Source organism: Cherax quadricarinatus, chromosome 86, assembly GCF_038502225.1.
Source record: "Cherax quadricarinatus isolate ZL_2023a chromosome 86, ASM3850222v1, whole genome shotgun sequence".
NCBI classification, from domain to species: domain Eukaryota; kingdom Metazoa; phylum Arthropoda; class Malacostraca; order Decapoda; family Parastacidae; genus Cherax; species Cherax quadricarinatus.
In genome coordinates, this window is record NC_091377.1 from 9,442,704 (window position 1) to 9,459,645 (window position 16,942).

The 16,942-nt window shown below is 36.9% G+C and overlaps 1 protein-coding gene across 2 annotated transcripts in view; it reads left to right on the top strand.

Moving 5' to 3' along the window:
* fws (four way stop) overlaps positions 1-16,507 on the top strand; it is a 50,554-nt gene extending 34,047 nt beyond the window's left edge. For both annotated transcript variants that reach the window (XM_070103620.1, XM_070103621.1), the window contains exons 13-19: positions 1-62; positions 2,502-2,635; positions 5,128-5,240; positions 5,564-5,686; positions 6,777-6,885; positions 7,609-7,812; positions 12,239-16,507. In XM_070103620.1, coding sequence (XP_069959721.1) covers positions 1-62; positions 2,502-2,635; positions 5,128-5,240; positions 5,564-5,686; positions 6,777-6,885; positions 7,609-7,812; positions 12,239-12,448 — 955 coding nt within the window. In that variant the 3' untranslated portion in view covers positions 12,449-16,507. The remainder of the gene's footprint in view (positions 63-2,501; positions 2,636-5,127; positions 5,241-5,563; positions 5,687-6,776; positions 6,886-7,608; positions 7,813-12,238) is intronic.
* Positions 16,508-16,942: the final 435 nt, after the last annotated feature.

The window sequence follows — 16,942 nt, forward strand, 5'->3', positions numbered from 1 at the left end:
GTTGTTCTGTGTGAAGTGCAGACAGTTAATTGTGACTAGTGGTGAGGCTAGCCAAGTTATTGGTAAGTTGCTTAACACATTTAGTTTATTCTTCATGGGGAAAGCGGAGAAGAATCCTTCCTCCATAAACCATGAGCGTTGTAAGAGGTGACTACAGTGCCAGGAGCAAGGGCTAGTAACCCCTTTCCCTGTATAAATTAGTAAGTTTAAAAAAGAAGAAAAAGGGGCTAGTTACTCCTCCTGTACAAATTACTAAATGTAAAAGGAAGAAAAACTTTGTTCTTTTTCGGGTCATCCTGCCTTAGTGGGAGATGGCCGATGTGCTAAAAAAATTAAAAAAGTAACTCATTATTGTATTCTTTTGACGATCGATATTTTGATCAGTTTCTGAGCACTGTATAATCTAAAGATTTAAAGCATGTTGAAAATATTTCAGTTAAATAAATTTGGAAATATTTTCATAGGCTGCTTTAAACCCTTGAGATACTGATTAAGAATAAGCTGATATGTATTTAGATTTATTGTAAAATTTTCTATACCTTTATCACTTGTATCTGATGCTTTTGTTATGTCTGGGTTACCTAGAATATCTTGGAAAAATATTTTCTCTTTATTTGCTTGGAATTTGAAAAATATTTCCTGTTTATTTTCTTGGAATGGGAAAAATATTTCCTGTTTATTTTCTTGGAATGGGAAAAATATTTCCTGTTTATTTTATTGGAATGGGAAAAATATTTCCTGTTTATTTTCTTGGAATGGGAAAAATATTTCCTGTTTATTTTCTTGGAATGGGAAAAATATTTCCTATTTATTTGCTTGGAATTTGAAAAATATTTCCTGTTTATTTTCTTGGAATGGGAAAAATATTTCATTTGTTTATTTTCTCTTTGTGGTTTGGGAAATCATCACCCCTGTGGCCCAGTGTAAGACCAGGGTCAGTTCTTAATCACAGGGATGCACAAAACTCTTCGTAATACATAGAAGCCAGTGTTTAGTACCGTAGTCTTGAGTAATCTGGAGGAGATTAGGATAGTGACCACTGGCTTTAAGGCTAAAAGACTGACTGCCTCATCTTCCACTGTGACCTGTGTATAGGTCGACAAAATAAAGGAGCCACCAGCTAGAAATGTATATTATCTGACATCTTAAGTAGAAGGTTGATAAAGAGCTGCTGTGAAATAAGGTATGTGTACCACTGTCCTGCCATATCAGTGGCAGTATTGCCACTGGTTTGGCAGTATCTGCCACTGATATGGCAGTATATGCAGTAGAGCAGTATATGTGCCACTGGTATGGCAGTATATGCTTGCCTTTGTTTTCACGTGTTTTTTCTTAATAATCATTAGTTTTATAACATATAACATATATTAGATATACCATAACAGATATTAAAGGTGACTGAGTGGAATCATGTCAACAGATGCTACATCAACAGGAAACAAAATAAATGCACTACTGTAGTGAGAGATTCATATACTACACTTGTTAACTTTTAAATAACTTCTGGATGTATAGATGGCAAAATCCCAACAAAAACAATTCATAACATTCATTAGACTAAAGTACAAATATGCAACTGAAGTGTGAAATCTTCACTCTACCTCACTGGTAGAGGGGGAGAATAAAGGAACTATCAACTAGAGTATGGTGGTACCAACACTGTTGTGTGGATGTGAAGCATTGGTTTTGAATGTTGCGGCAAGGAGGAGGCTAAGGTAGTGGAGATGTCTTGTTTGGGGGCAATGTGAATATTATGCAGAGAATTTGTAGTTTGGAGATTATGAGGAAGTGTGGAGTTGTATTATTCAGAGTGCTGAGGAGGGGTTGTTGAGGTGGTTTAGACAGTTAGAGAGGATAGAGAAAAATAAGATGACTTGGAGGGCGTGTAAACCTGGGTGAAGGGAAGGAGGAGTACGGTTGTCCTAGGAAGGGTTGGAGGGATGTGGTAAAGGAGGTTTTGAAGGCTAGAGGATTGGACCTCCAACAGGCTTCTGTGAGCGTGTTTGATAGGAGTGAATGAAGCAAGTGGCTTTTATGATTTGACATACTGTTGGAGTGTGAGCAAGGTAACAGTCATGATGGGATTCAGGGAAATCAGTTAGCCAGACCTGAGTCATGGAAGTGGGAATTGCAGTGTCCTCACTCTGAAGGATGGATGGGAATGTTGAGGTTCATATGAAGGGTCATTTGAACTGTAATGTCAGCATGCTTCTGGTAAGACAGTTATCAAATGAAGGACAATGAAAGTGTTTTATTCTTTGTTGAGTCACACTACCTCAGTGGGAGACAGCTGGAGTGTTAAAAAACATTATTTTGAATTGTTTCATCTCAAATTATTATTAAGCAAGGATTATCTACATTAAGCATTTAAAATAGGAATGTTTTGATTCCATATTGGATTACATAAGTTTTTTTTGCAAATGCAGTTTGAGAGTCGGCAATATGTGCAGCATTGCTGACATAATATTGTATATTGCTAATTTTGTTAAACTGTTTCTCAGGTCCTCCCACACCTGCACAAAGCTTGAATGGTGCAGTGGTAAATCAACTTTTGTATGTTAGGAGTCAAGTGGAGCGCACTGCATCAGCCACCCTCGCTCACCTGCCTCAGCCTGTCACCACTATGTTACTACAGGTGAACAACATATACTATTGTGATGTAATTGGTTTAGAAAACCCACAAGTTGAAGAATTACACTTTTGAAATATTTGGGAATCTCTAAATATTCTTTAAAGATACCCAAATATTTCAGAAATATCTAATTCTTCATAAACTACAGATGCTCTTCGACTTACGATGGAGTTATGTTCTGACAAATTCACCGTAAGTCAAAAATATAATAGGTTGAATATGAATACAGTGGACCCCCGCATAACGATCACCTCCGAATGCGACCATTATGTAAGTGTATTTATGTAAGTGCGTTTGTACGTGTATGTTTGGGGGTCTGAAATAGACTAATGTACTTCACAATATTCCTTATGGGAACAAATTCGGTCAGTACTGGCACCCGAACATACTTCTGGAGTGAAAAAATATCGTTAACCGGGGGTCCACTGTATATGCTAAATAAGTAAGGAAAAAAATAACTACTGTCACTGAATAAGTAAATAAACAGATAATTACTGTAACTAAATATACTAGTATTGAAAAGTAAATAAGTGAATAAAAGTTACGGACTTGCTGCCTTCATGCTGGGTAATTATCACAAGTTTTATCTTCAAAGTAATTGCTTTTGTACCATCGTAAAGTTGAAATATTAGTCAAAATATCATAAGTTGAGGAGCACTGTATTGTATACAGCATTATAGTATGTAAACAGTTTAAAGTCTAGAATGATATGAAATAAGTTGCATATATTGCATTAGAGTTTAGTCTATAGACATTCACATTTATATTTGCCGGGTTAAGGGAGGAAACTAAGAAATAAAATCCTCTGCTTTGAACAACTTCCCAGTAATCTTCTCATTTTTTTTTCAATGAACCGGCCATATCCCACCGAAGCAGGGTGACCTAAAAAGAAAAACAAAAGTTTTTCTTCTTTTTACATTTAGTAATTTATACAGGCGAAGGGGTTACTAGCCCCTTGCTCCTGGCATTTTAGTCGCCTCTTTTGACATACATGGCTTGCGGAGGAAGGACAATACCTTCACTCTGATGGAGAGGTGGGGAAGTTGCAGTTAGTGAGGAAATTGTATTGTAATGTCAGCACTTTTAACAAGGCAACAATTAAATGAACGAGGGTTAATTTTTTTTTAGTTATTTTTTGGTTCATTCTTCCTTGGTGTGAGATGGCCATTAACCCTTTCAGGGTCCACAGACCCTCTCAAAGACTTGTTCTCAGGGTCCCCCAAATTTCAGAAAAAAAAAAATAGTTTTTTCATATGAAAAGATAGAGAATCTTTTCCCGATTATAATGACACCAAAAGTATGAAATTTGATGGAAAACTTATGGAATTATGCTCTCGCGAAGTTAACGGTCTCGACAATGTTTATGCATCGGCGATTTTGCCCACTTTGAGCCCTATTTTCGGCCAATTCCAATGTACTAGTTGACAAAAATCATAACTAATTTGCTAGAATTCCATTTTTTCTATCGAATGAGTACAAGAAACCACCAATTTACCGATTTCAACTATCCAATACAGTGGTCAGAATTTAGCAATTTTGCCAATTTCACACAAATTTCAAAAGATGTCAATTTCCAAATAGGGTCCAGAATAAACAAGAAAGACATTCCTGGCACTAAAATAACATTTTCTCTGTTCATTAGTCACGTCCCCAGGCCCCTCTTACATTTTTTTTGCTTTCCACTTTGAATTTTTATTCTCACAAAAAAAATAAGATTTACTGTTATGCAGACTACTGCATTAGTGTAGAAATGGTATAAATAATATCGGCGCACTTGTGAAAGAATATTAGACTCACCAGTTGATGTGTATTGGATGCTTAGCATGATTTGTTTACTTTTGGTAAAAATTGAACATTTCTGCTACTTTGAGCTCAATTTCCAGGTACTTTTCATTGTAAAACCAGTCAAAATCATATCAATTTCTGTAATATGTCTTCCATTCTATGCAATGAGACCAGGAAAGCTAGAATACAACAATAAATACAAAAATATAGTGCAAAGTCGCTGTTTTAATCCAAAAACACGGTCAAAGTTTTTTTTTTTCTCATTATGCACTGTGTGCTGCAGGATTTTTTTTATACTATGCACACTGACCACATAGACCCATTCTTTCATATGTAGGCCTACCAGCTTTCTCTCACTAGATTTGAAGGCGCTAGAATTTATGCGTACTAGTACGTCATGGACACTGGTGCGCAAGCCGTACTAGTACGTCTGAAACCCTGAAAGGGTTAAGATAAAAAAAATATTCTACTGGCCAGCAGTTTTGGTTATATTGAGGCTGTTTAAAAAAAAAAATTTTTTTTTAATACATGGACCATTTCCCACCAAGTCAGGGTGGCCTAAAAAAGAAGAAACACTTTCATCATCATTCACTCTGACACTGTCTTGCACAAGGCATGCCAATATTTCAGTTCAAAATTTTTTATTTGATTTCTATAAAGAAAATGATATAGCTTTATAATCATTCATGTTGTATAAATTTTGTTTCCAGGCATTACCTTCCATTGATTCAGTGATGTCTTCTGCAGTACAACCACTCTTTGATTCCATTACTGATGCTATAGAAGCTATTATTCTCACTGTGCACAGTGAAAACTTCTCAGGGTAAGTTTTTCATTGCTATCACTGGAATTAGTTCGTGTTGCTATATAGATTTTATATTGTGTATGGAATTTTTCCTGAAAGAATACACTAATAACCCACATGTAGTCATATGTTTCTTTCCCCTATGTGTGAGTTACTTGTGTATTGTTCCGGTCATGGTATTGTGTCTTTTTGTTCTTCTTGGGAGAACTCTGCTATATGCAGATTCATTACTTACATTGTTAGTGCATCCCAGTATTATTGAGCTGATGTCTTTCATCAGCTGGAATACATGTCATGTTTTTCCATGAAATATTAGCATGATGTGCTCTTGATATTTTCAGAAATGACACTAAAGGAACGGATTCGCAATGTTCGCTGTACATGAAGGAACTTCAGGGATTCATCACCAGAGCAGCGGATGATTATCTCTCCATCTATCATCCCTCAAGCATCATCAAGGAGAAGTATGCTTTTCAAGTATCGTCTTAAGCAGATTATTTTATTAATATGGAAGAGCTGAAACCATAGATTATACAGGGCCTCTGAAAAGGGATATATAATCAGGTTTAAGCCAAGAAAGGTGTCTGAAGTAGAAGATACTTTTTTGAATCCATCATTCATTTTTCAGTAAGGCATGGTGACCCCGAAGAAGGGAAAGTAATTTACCAATACTCGTTTTCTACTATTCTTTCCAGAAATGTATGTTTATTTTATTTATTTTATTATCACACTGGCCGATTCCCACCAAGGCAGGGTGGCCCGAAAAAGAAAAACCTTCACCATCATTCACTCCATCACTGTCTTGCCAGAAGGGTGCTTTACACTACAGTTTTTAAACTGCAACATTAACACCCCTCCTTCAGAAATGTATGTACATCACAAATATAATTTTTTTAAACATGCTGGCTGTTTCCCACCAAGGCAGGGTGACCCAAAAAAGAAGAAAACTTTGTGATGTTTTTTCTTCTTTTTTATTCAACAAACCGGCCATATCCCACCAAGGCAGGGTGACCTAAAAAGAAAAACAAAAGTTTCTCTTTTTAAATTTAGTAATTTATACAGAAGGGGTTACTAGCCCTTTGCTCCCTTCATTTTAGTTGCCTCTTATGACATACATGGCTTACAGAGAAAGAATTTTTCTCCACTTCCCCATGGAGTAATTATATTATCCATTGATTTCTGATTATGATTTATGTAATAGGAGATTGAATTGATCATGACAATGACATGTTGATAATGAGTGTTAACTTGAAAATGTAAGAAATGGAATATATCGAAAGCACTGAATAACCAATGGTTCTAGTGTTTTGTAAATAAACTAAATAAAACCTGTTCACAGATACCCACAGTAGCAGCACTTGAACTAATGACCTGCTTATTTTAATCTCACACCAGCAACAGCAGTGTTGGGTGATCTACCTATACATAGTATACTGTTTAGGCTTGACTAGTTTACCTTGTTTTCTGGGGCAGATGGCCTGTTTCTTCAATTAGATAAATTCTAATTTTTCTTTCCATCTATAATGGAATGTAAGATTTGATCTCTACTTTCAGGATTCACACACTGGCCTGCCGTTGCTTAGATCTGTTTGTACGTCATGCAAGTTTACTACGACCTATCGGTGAAGGTGGAAAGTTGCGTCTTGCTGCGGACTTTGCCCAGGTAAAATTCTTGTATTAAGATACACAGATAACATGCACATAGAAGAAAGAAATTTATGATGTATCAGTCTGTCTTGGATTAAAACGTCGTCATGATTGCCTTCCTCCTATGTGCAGGTTATTTATGTATTGTTGCAGTCAAAATATTGTGCCTTTTTATTCTGTATTAAGATGCAGTTTTAAATTGTCAACAAGTGTATGTGTGTGTGTGTGAGGTTACTGTGCTGGAATGGCAGGGAGGAGGAAAAGGCTTTGCATATGAATTCTTTTAATGAAGAATTAGTTGTTGATGACCTGACTGAGATCACTACAGCAGCTGGTAAGGAGGAGGAGGAGGAGGAGGAGGAGGAGAGGGAGGAGGAGGAGGAGGAGGAGGAGAAGGAAGATCATTGCTGGCAGAATTATTTGTTTAAGCTGAGAGACTTACCCAATTTGTCATGTGTGTCTACTGCTGTTGGTGAATACCAGCACCAGTAAAACACATTACTCATTTAAATACACAACATTATATTCAAAGTGTAGGTAGACAACAGCATATGCAGACATGTGGTAATTTCAAAGGCACTTTTAGAAGGAAAATCCTTCATTACATGATGTTTCATCCACTATACAATAGTGTCAACTTACCTTAAGTTCAGTAGCCTCCCATATTAAAAATATAATTCTTCACAACATCTAGAGATTAAATAGAGTAATGACTTGTGTCACTTGTCTTATTTTTCAGATGGAAATGGCAATCAGTCCTCTGTGCAGTCGACCTTCAGAGCTCGGTCGACCGTACAGAATTGTGAGATCTTTTAGACCGCTGTTGTTCCAGACCATTCAACATGTCATTGCTTCTCCCAGCATTGGAGATGTTATTCCCTACTCTACTGTTCTACACTTCCTCTTTGCCAGGGCCCCACCGGAGTTAAGATCTCCCCATCAAGTAAGAATCTGTCTCTCTAGGTTGTGAAGCTTCACTTATATATCATCAGTAGTTTGTTAAGTTATATTAAAAGGGCTTGTAAATCCATTAATTTATTCATTCTTTTTCATGCTTAGCTATTTGCTTTTTTTATAAATTTGTTTACACATCTTTTTTTAGGATCACTTTGCCTCGGTGGGCGACTGCCAGCGTATTAAAAAATATAAAATCTTCTTGATGCGACCTAATCTTCAGGAGCAGTGTTACTCTTGTGATGTCTTATCTGTAGTAAAAAAAAAATGTTATGGGAGGGGTTTGAACTCATGGCAAGTGAGTCCTAAAATTCAAGTCAAGTTATCTGTAGTGTTTGTAATAATTTTTTCTAATATTCTACCAATATATATGTGAAGAAATCCTTCTGGTAGTATTTCTGCAGTTTTTTTTATAATCATGATCTCATATTTTCAATGTTCTTCTTTCACCAAACCAGCCATATCCCACCAAAGCAGGGTATTGTCATTTATTTTATTATTCTCTTATGATCTTGTATGTGGTTATCATGTCTTGTTTTCCTCCTATCTGCCAGCGAGGTTATTTTAAGTGTTTTCAAGCTTGGTAACTTTTTTTTTTTTTTTTAGCACTAAGAGTCATTTTGTAGCATGTTTATACTTTTTCATTTTATTTTATTAACATATGGGCTCTCCCTCATCCAGGAAGGGTGGCCTGAGCCTCAGGAAACACATTCACATCATTCATTCAGTCACTCTTGCCAAAAGTGTTCTGATGTTCCAGTTCAGATGACTCTCGCCCATCCTTCAGAGTGCAGGCACCATATTTTCCACCTCCAGGACTCATGTTTGGCTAACCGTATTCTTGAATCCCTTCATACTGACATATTTTTGGATGTGGAAACCAGAGTACTGCTGCATATCTCAGTCTTGTCCTGACGTGCATTTTGAACAGTTTTTTTTAGGGTTCTTCCATCAGTAAATATATGGAAGCTATTTTGAAGTTTGCCAGTGTAACAGATGAGTTTCTCACAATTTCACATAAAGTTGATAAATTAGACACATGTGCAACACTTGGGTATCTTTAATGAGGAAACATTTCGTCACACAGTGGCTTTATCAGTCCATACTAAGGAGAATGGTGAAAAACAGGAGGAGTTTGAGGTAATCAGTCCCTCAGCCTTGAGTCAATGTGGTCAGTCCATCAGTCTTGATAAGAATACAGCATGTGTGTGAAGAAGTAGCTTATATACTGTAGGCAGGAGAGGTGCAGCAGTCGTAGGTGGTATCACATTTGTCCAATGTTGAAGTAGGTCATGCCCAAGGGTTAGGCAAATGAAGAATTCCCTGTCTGACACAGCATCATCTTGGGATCTTAATACAGGGAATTCTTCACTTGCCTAACCCTTGGGCATGACCTACTTTCACATTGGAAAAATGTAATACCACCTATGACTGCTGTACCTACATATGCTGTATTTTTTTCAAGACTGATGGACTGACCACTTCGACTCAAGGCTGAGGGACTGATTACCTCAAACTCCTCCTGTTTTTCACCATTCTCCTTTGTATGGACTGATGAAACCACTGTGTGGAGAAACGTTTCCTCATTAAAGATACTATATGATTTCAAGATGGCTCTTTTTTGTCTGTAATCACACCTAGATTCCTCTCTGATGTTTCAAATATTTTATTACACAATCTGTATTGTTCTTCATGTGACCTTTAATTAATATTATTCATGTGGAATTTAGTAAGTAGAGCCATAACATGGCTCTCTATTTATATGAAATTCCACTATCTGTCTGTTACTTTATTATCTCAGTTTATCCAAGCCTACTTGTAGGGATTTACTGCAGTTTTCATGACTTTGTACATGATTTTTTCATTATCTGCAACTTATTCTGTAACTTTTTATACCTTCTTGCAAGTCATATAAATTTAAACTATCAGGACAAGACACAAATAACTAGCACATAGGAAAGAGAAGCTTATGATGATGTTTTGGCCTGACTTGGACCATTTACAAAGTCACACTGTGTGACTGTAAATGGTCCAAGTAAGACCAAAATGTACTATAGTAAGTTTCTCTCTCCTACATGCAGGTTATTTGTGTACTGTTCCAGTCACGGTATTTTGCCTTTTTGTTTTTTATCAGGATACATACTGTTTCCTGTGAGACATTTTTCCTGAGAAGTATTGTTTGTGTAGATTTATATAAGTCTTTTGAGCACTTATTGTTTTATTTACTTTGTGCACATTGTAATCAAAGTTTATTACAGTTCTTGACCATGTTGGTGATTCATTATTGTTAAGTGTTTAAATGAGAGTTGTGTAGTAGAAGTATGTACAGACACTTGAAGTGCTGAGGTGTGGCCATGACACTATCAGCTGACTGCCACAATATATTGGCATATTCTAGATAGTATTTAGTGAAGGGATTCAGGGAAACCGGTTATTTTTATATTGCTGGACTTGAGTCCTGGAAATTGGAAGTACAATGCCTGCACTTTAAAGGAGGGGTTTGGGATGTTGGCAGTTTGGAGGGATATGTTGTGTATCTTTATACGTATATGCTTCTAAGCTGTTGTGTTCTGAGCACCTCTGCAAAAACAGTGATTATGTGTGAGTGAGGTGAAAGTGTTGAATGATGATGATGAAAGTATTTTCTTTTTGGGGATTTTCCTTCTTTTTGGGTCACCCTGCCTTGGTGGGAGACAGCCGACTTGTTAAAAAAAAAAAATTCTAGATAATCCCCACACTTTGCTTGGGAAGACACAGTAGTGTATATATATATTTTTTTTAACAAGTCGGCCGTCTCCCACCGAGGCAGGGTGACCCAAAAAGAAAGAAAATCCCCAAAAAGAAAATACTTTCATCATCATTCAACTCTTTCACCTCACTCACACATTATCACTGTTTTTGCAGAGGTGCTCAGAACACAACAGCTTAGAAGCATATACGTATAAAGATACACAACATATCCCTCCTAACTGTCAATATCTCGAACCCCTCCTTTAGAGTGCAGGCATTGTACTTCCCGTTTCCAGGACTCAAGTCCGGTTATATAAAAATAACCGGTTTCCCTGAATCCCTTCACTAAATATTACCCTGCTCACACGGCAACAGATCGTCAGGTCCCAAATACCATTCGTCTCCATTCACTCCTATTGAGCATGCTCACGCACGCCTGCTGGAAGTCCAAGCCCCTTGACCACAAAACCTTCCTTACCCCTTCCTTCAAACCTTTTCGAGGACGACCCCTACCCCGCCTTCCTTCCCCTACAGATTTAAATGCTCTCCATGTCATTCTACTTTGATCCATTCTCTCTGAATGACCAAACCACCTCAACAGCCCCTCTTCAGCCCTCTGACTAATACTTTTATTAACTCCACACCTTTTCCTAATTTCCACACTCCGAATTTTCTGCATAATATTTACACCACACATTGCCCTTAGACAGGACATCTCCACTGCCTCCAACCGCCTCCTCGCTGCTGCATTCACAACCCAAGCTTCACACCCATATAAGAGTGTTGGTACTACTATGCTTTCATACATTCCCTTCTTTGCCTCCATAGATAATGTTTTTTGTCTCCACATATACCTCAATGCACCACTCACCTTTTTTCCCTCATCAATTCTATGATTAACCTCATCCTTCATAAATCCATCCGCCGACACGTCAACCCCCAAGTATCTGAAAACATTTGGCTGTCTAATAAAACAAGAGAGATGTATGAGTAAGTCTCCTGACATCTCCTGCCCTTAAGCCAAAGCTTGTAGCATAGCTGACTTCTTATTTTCTTCTCCACTAAGCAGGATACTTTTGTCTTCACATGAATACATTATACAAAGTAAAAGCTCTACAGACAAGTTGGTTATGTATTATTGTTATTATAATGAAAAAGAAGTGCTAAACCTACAAGGGTCATACAGCACAGCGGGGCAGGGGATAGTGCAAGATTACAGATTAGCAAAGATGGAGTAGACAACAGAGGGAGAGTTAGAAAGGGCTGTGAGAAGTGCTAGAGGAAATATCATCAAAGTTTGTGTAGCTAATCAGTGGGTGTCAAAAAGTCAACGAGGGAGTCTGAGTCAAAGGTGCGTCCATCAACAAGGAGGGAAGATAAAGTAAGGGCGTTAAAGCAGTGACGACATCGGAGGTAAATCCTGGAGGTGGGAAGTACAGTGTCTGTGCTCTGAAGGTGGGGTGTAGATATATTGCAGTTTTTGTTAATTGTAGTGTCAGCACACCTCTGGCAAGAGAGTGATGGAGTAAATGATGATGAAAATGTTTCTTCTCTTTTGGATCACCCTGCTTTAGTGGGAAATGACCAGTGTGTTAGTAAAAAAAAGCAAATTATAATGCAACACTTTTCAGGATCATATCTCCAGCATTGTGATAGAGTTTAACTATATTTTTCTTTTCTTTCAGACTGCTGGCTGGTCTGTTAGTCGCTACAGTAACTGGTTGGATGAGCACCAGGATGAGCGAGAGCGTTTGCAACTTGTCAGAGGGGCTCTGGAAGCTTATGTGGCTAGTGTCAGGTCACGCCACCTTACACAGTTTGCTTCAGTTTATCCTCCTATGCTCAAACTCCTAGAGAAGGGAATGGTTGCTCATGGACTAACAACAACTTCATAGCCTTATTCAAAGTTTATCTGTGTAATGTAATTGTCTAAATGGGCATCCTGGGAATTGTGTATTGCTAATATTACCTGATTTTGCATTTAATGTGGGATGTGCCTACAGGATGCTGTCCATGACAGCCTAGTTGATCAGGCAGTTAACAAGGATTATCTACTTCATGCCAGGCTGTGAGAGTTGAGGAAACTTCTAAATTGGTTTCAGGTATCATGTTTTTAAGATTGTACAAGAGTAAATTTTTTAACTTTTGGTCCTTGACTAGCAGTCCTTTTTTCTCTAAAAATTATTCCACATTAATCAGCTATAAAAACAGTTTAGGTAACCAATATACAATACTGTAATTTTACTGAAATATACTGTACTGTGTGACTTGAGTTTATTGAAACAAAGATGATTCTTAAGTTTAGTCAGCAAGGCAGCTTAATTAGTGGGTTATCTTCAATAAAATTATGTGCTAAGTGCTCTAATAATTGTTTATATATTATACTGTATATATACACACATATATTGGTATTTATTGCTAATTTACCAGTAAAATATAGTATTGTACCTTTCAATTTCTGCTGTTTTACACACAAAATGCAGTAAGTCATCACTTAACATCGTGAATAGGTTTCTTGGAAATTGCGACTTTATGCAAAACTAGTATCATATGATTATTGTATACTTTACGAATTTTTATTTTACAATAATTTTGATTCATTATATTTTATTTTTTCTCATCAATATTATAACAAAACGACATTATTCGAGGACCTGCTGTATGGTGTGATTTCTTAGACTTACAGAGGCAGAGGTATGTTTACAGTGTCCTGTCTTCAGAATTTGGGAATTAGATATTAAATTTTTAGAAAAATGCAGTGCATAGATTAGTAAATTTCAATATGAAGTTAATATACACCGGTTGGTAGCAAATATTTTGTATTATCTATACATATTGTGAGAAAGATTTTGGGCATAATAGTTTCATAGTGTACATTAGTTATTTATGCATTTTATGAGTAATATCAAATTTGTTTTTAGATAATAATTTTTTAGTTTTTAGCATATCAGTCATCTACCACCATGGTAGAGCTACCCGAAAAAGAAGAAACACACTCATCATCATTCGTTCAATTGCATTCTTGCCAGGGCTGTGCCAGCATAGTTCAGATGACCTTCTAAACTGCAACATCCTATGTAAAATTATTAATATTATTATAAATGTTCTCACATATGAATGGTGAAAGGTTATTTTTAACTATGCACATAATATGTATAGGAGGGAGAGTGGTATAATCAGAGTTCAGGCAGTGTTCATTCACATATTTAAACCTGTTGAATAATATCCAGCTTTTAATTTCTTATGGTATGCTGTGACATATTTTAAGAATATCAAAAATATCTGCCTCAGTGGGAGACGGCCGACTTGTTGAAAAAAAAAAAAAAAAAATCTGGCAAGACAGTGATGGAGCGAGTGTTTCTTTTCCTTCAGGTCACCCTGCCTCGGTGGGAAATGGCCAATGTGTTAAGAAAAAAGGTTCTTGTATTGTGTCCATGGATGTTACTACAACTTTTCAGAAAGAATATTATCTAGTTTCTGCATCATAGTTCTCAAGATCCAGTTGCTCTATCATTCACTGTAAAGTGAATGATATTGTGAAAGATTTTTGATACCTAATAGGTTGAAAGATATGAATAGGAGTGGTGAGTGTGCTGTCTAGTTCCATATAGATTTGCAAAGTTTCCAGGGGTTGTAGCATATACTTGTTAGGAAATACTTTTAAAGTTTTAGGGTTGTGAGTTATTTACAGATGAAGTGATGAAGGAGGATAACTACACAGTTTCAAGGATAGATATGATTATGAACTGGAGGTCAGGAATCAGTAGTGCCTATCTGTAAGAGTTAAGAGGCAGGCCAGGAGCTATGGCTTGAATCCTGCAACTACAACTAGGTAAATACATTACCACATCTTGGATATTATTCCGTTAGGATGTCATTAAAAGGTATGTCAAAGTATTGGTATTACTAACAGTGAGTATCAGCTAATTCTGAAGGTATTGGTATTGGCCTGAAATTGAATATTGGTATCGGTGGCTCTTAACTAATTTGATGGTAACAGTATCAGTGGGTATCATCTAATTTTGATATCGGTATTGACTTAAATTTGAGTATCAGTATTATTGTAGATACAGTACTACCTCAGTACTCTAACTTAATTTGTTCCAGAAGACTGTTCGAGTGCGGATCTGTTCGAGTACCATATGAATTTTTCCCATAAGGAAAAATGAGAGTGAGATTAATCCGTTTCAGACCCCCCAAAAATACTTACAAAAACATTTTAACACAAAGTTTACAAGCCTGGTCAACCGAGCAAACAGTCAACTACTGAGCGATTTTTTTTACCTAACAAAGCATTCAAATACCAAATTGTTCGAGTTGGGAGCTGTTCGAGTACCGAGGTACTGCTGTATTGACAAAAATTATGGTATCTTCCCATTCCTATCACTTTTACTGTGAAGAAATATTTCCTGGTGTCCCTTTTGTTTGTGAGTGTATATAATTGAATATTTTCCAGTTAAGACTGGTGTATTGCGTTGGTTAACCCCTTAACTGTGACCAGTGTACTGGTATGCAGGCAATAAGGATGTGTCCCATGTACTAGTGAGCACAAGTGTTCATGCCTTGAAAGTATTATTGTTTTATTATAATCAAAAAGAAGCACTAAACCTACAGGGGTCATACCGCACAGCGGGGCAGAGTAACTCTGCTTAATTAGCATAAGCAAACAATTAAACCAGGACCTGTTGTTCTACCACTAACTTCCCTACCAGCAAACGGTACAAAACTGGCAGGAGGATGCCTTACTTATTCCTAATTTATTATGATTTCATGATACTAACAGCACCTCTGCAAAAACAGTGATAATGTGTGAGTGTGGTGAAAGTGTTGAATGATGATGAAAGTATTTTCTTTTTGGGGATTTTCTTTTTGGGTCACCCTGCCTCGGTGGGAGACGGCCGACTTGTTAAAAAAAAAAAAACAGTGGAATTCAACCCCCCCTTAAAAAAAAAAAAAAGGTTCACTGTACATATAACCCAGTGTAGTCAAACTGTGATTTATTTTCATGTTTTAAGGTGTATTTCACTTTGAAACAATTGTATTATAATAAACATTCCATATACATAATATTAGAACACTGAAGCAGTTAAAAAAAAAATATTTCCATCAATTTATACTGTATATTCTTGTAGGTTTATCACTTCTTTTTGATTATAATAATATACTGTATATTCTAAGTGGAGCAATGTAGGACATGTATTTCCCTCTGTTTGAACTACTAAATATATCTCAGATCATAAGAAACTAGTGTACATAGCGTACTTACGCTATTATTATTGTTACTGTATAGTCAAAAAGAAGGTTTGTCAGGGTTCTGTTTGCCATCTTAAGTTTTTCAGTCCTAGTATAAAAATTAACCCTAAAACATGTCACTTAAACTACAGTCCTCAAGCATATATATCAGCTGCCAGATGTACATATAACACCTTCACCACTTGTTGTCTTATTACACCAGTTGCAGCTGGTCTGATAGTGTTTTACCCCTTTTATGGAAAACTGCAGGCATCTTTTTTTGAAATTAGGTATGTTTGGGTGTACCTTTGAAGAGGTATATACCTTTGAAGAGTTTTGAGAGTTTATCTACTCTCTGAGCCTGGCCATGGGCCAGGCTCATAACCCATTACTCTTACTCATTCAAACTTTATATGGCTAGAACTTGTGGTTAAGAAAAGCCCTTCACTATCATAAAGGCACAACCCTTGAAGGTTGTTTAGGTATAAGAATACTTAGCATAAAAAGCCCATTTATTGACATGACAAAGGGTACATAATATCCAGTGGGCAGCTAAATGTAGACCCACTGCTCCTGGCTGCTGTCTGGCCCAGACTTATGGAACTGATCACACATCTCCCTTAAGTTAACAAGGTAACTGAAGAACATACCATTTGTGGACAGATATAAGCAAGAAAACACAACAGTGAACATGAAGTACAATAATAAAAGAATGCTTCTGCTTTTGTTTGCTGTTTCCTCCTTGGTGGGAGGGAAAGTTACCCAGCTCCATCCATCTGCTGTGCTGATACAGTGAGAAAGACTCACATTTGCACTGAAACTTTTATTATGATATTATGATATTGCACTCACGATTGGACTTTATCAAGCATACAGAAACACACACCTGGCCTTGTAAGGCAAACCTCCTCTCAACCTGACCTCAGTGTGCTTGTCTGCTGTATGAGGTCATGTATCTGTGTTCGTATGTACAGTCAGAGCTGTATGGCCCTTTCAGGTTTACCGCTTAGCTTCATTATATCTTGAAGGGGTGTATTGAGGTATTGAGAGAGAGAGAGCCTTGGAGACAGCATTGTAGTCACAAATTATCTCATGTGAACCCAAGTCTCAACCAACCTGTTAGATTGAGGATAGTGATCCTCATAGTGGCACTTAAC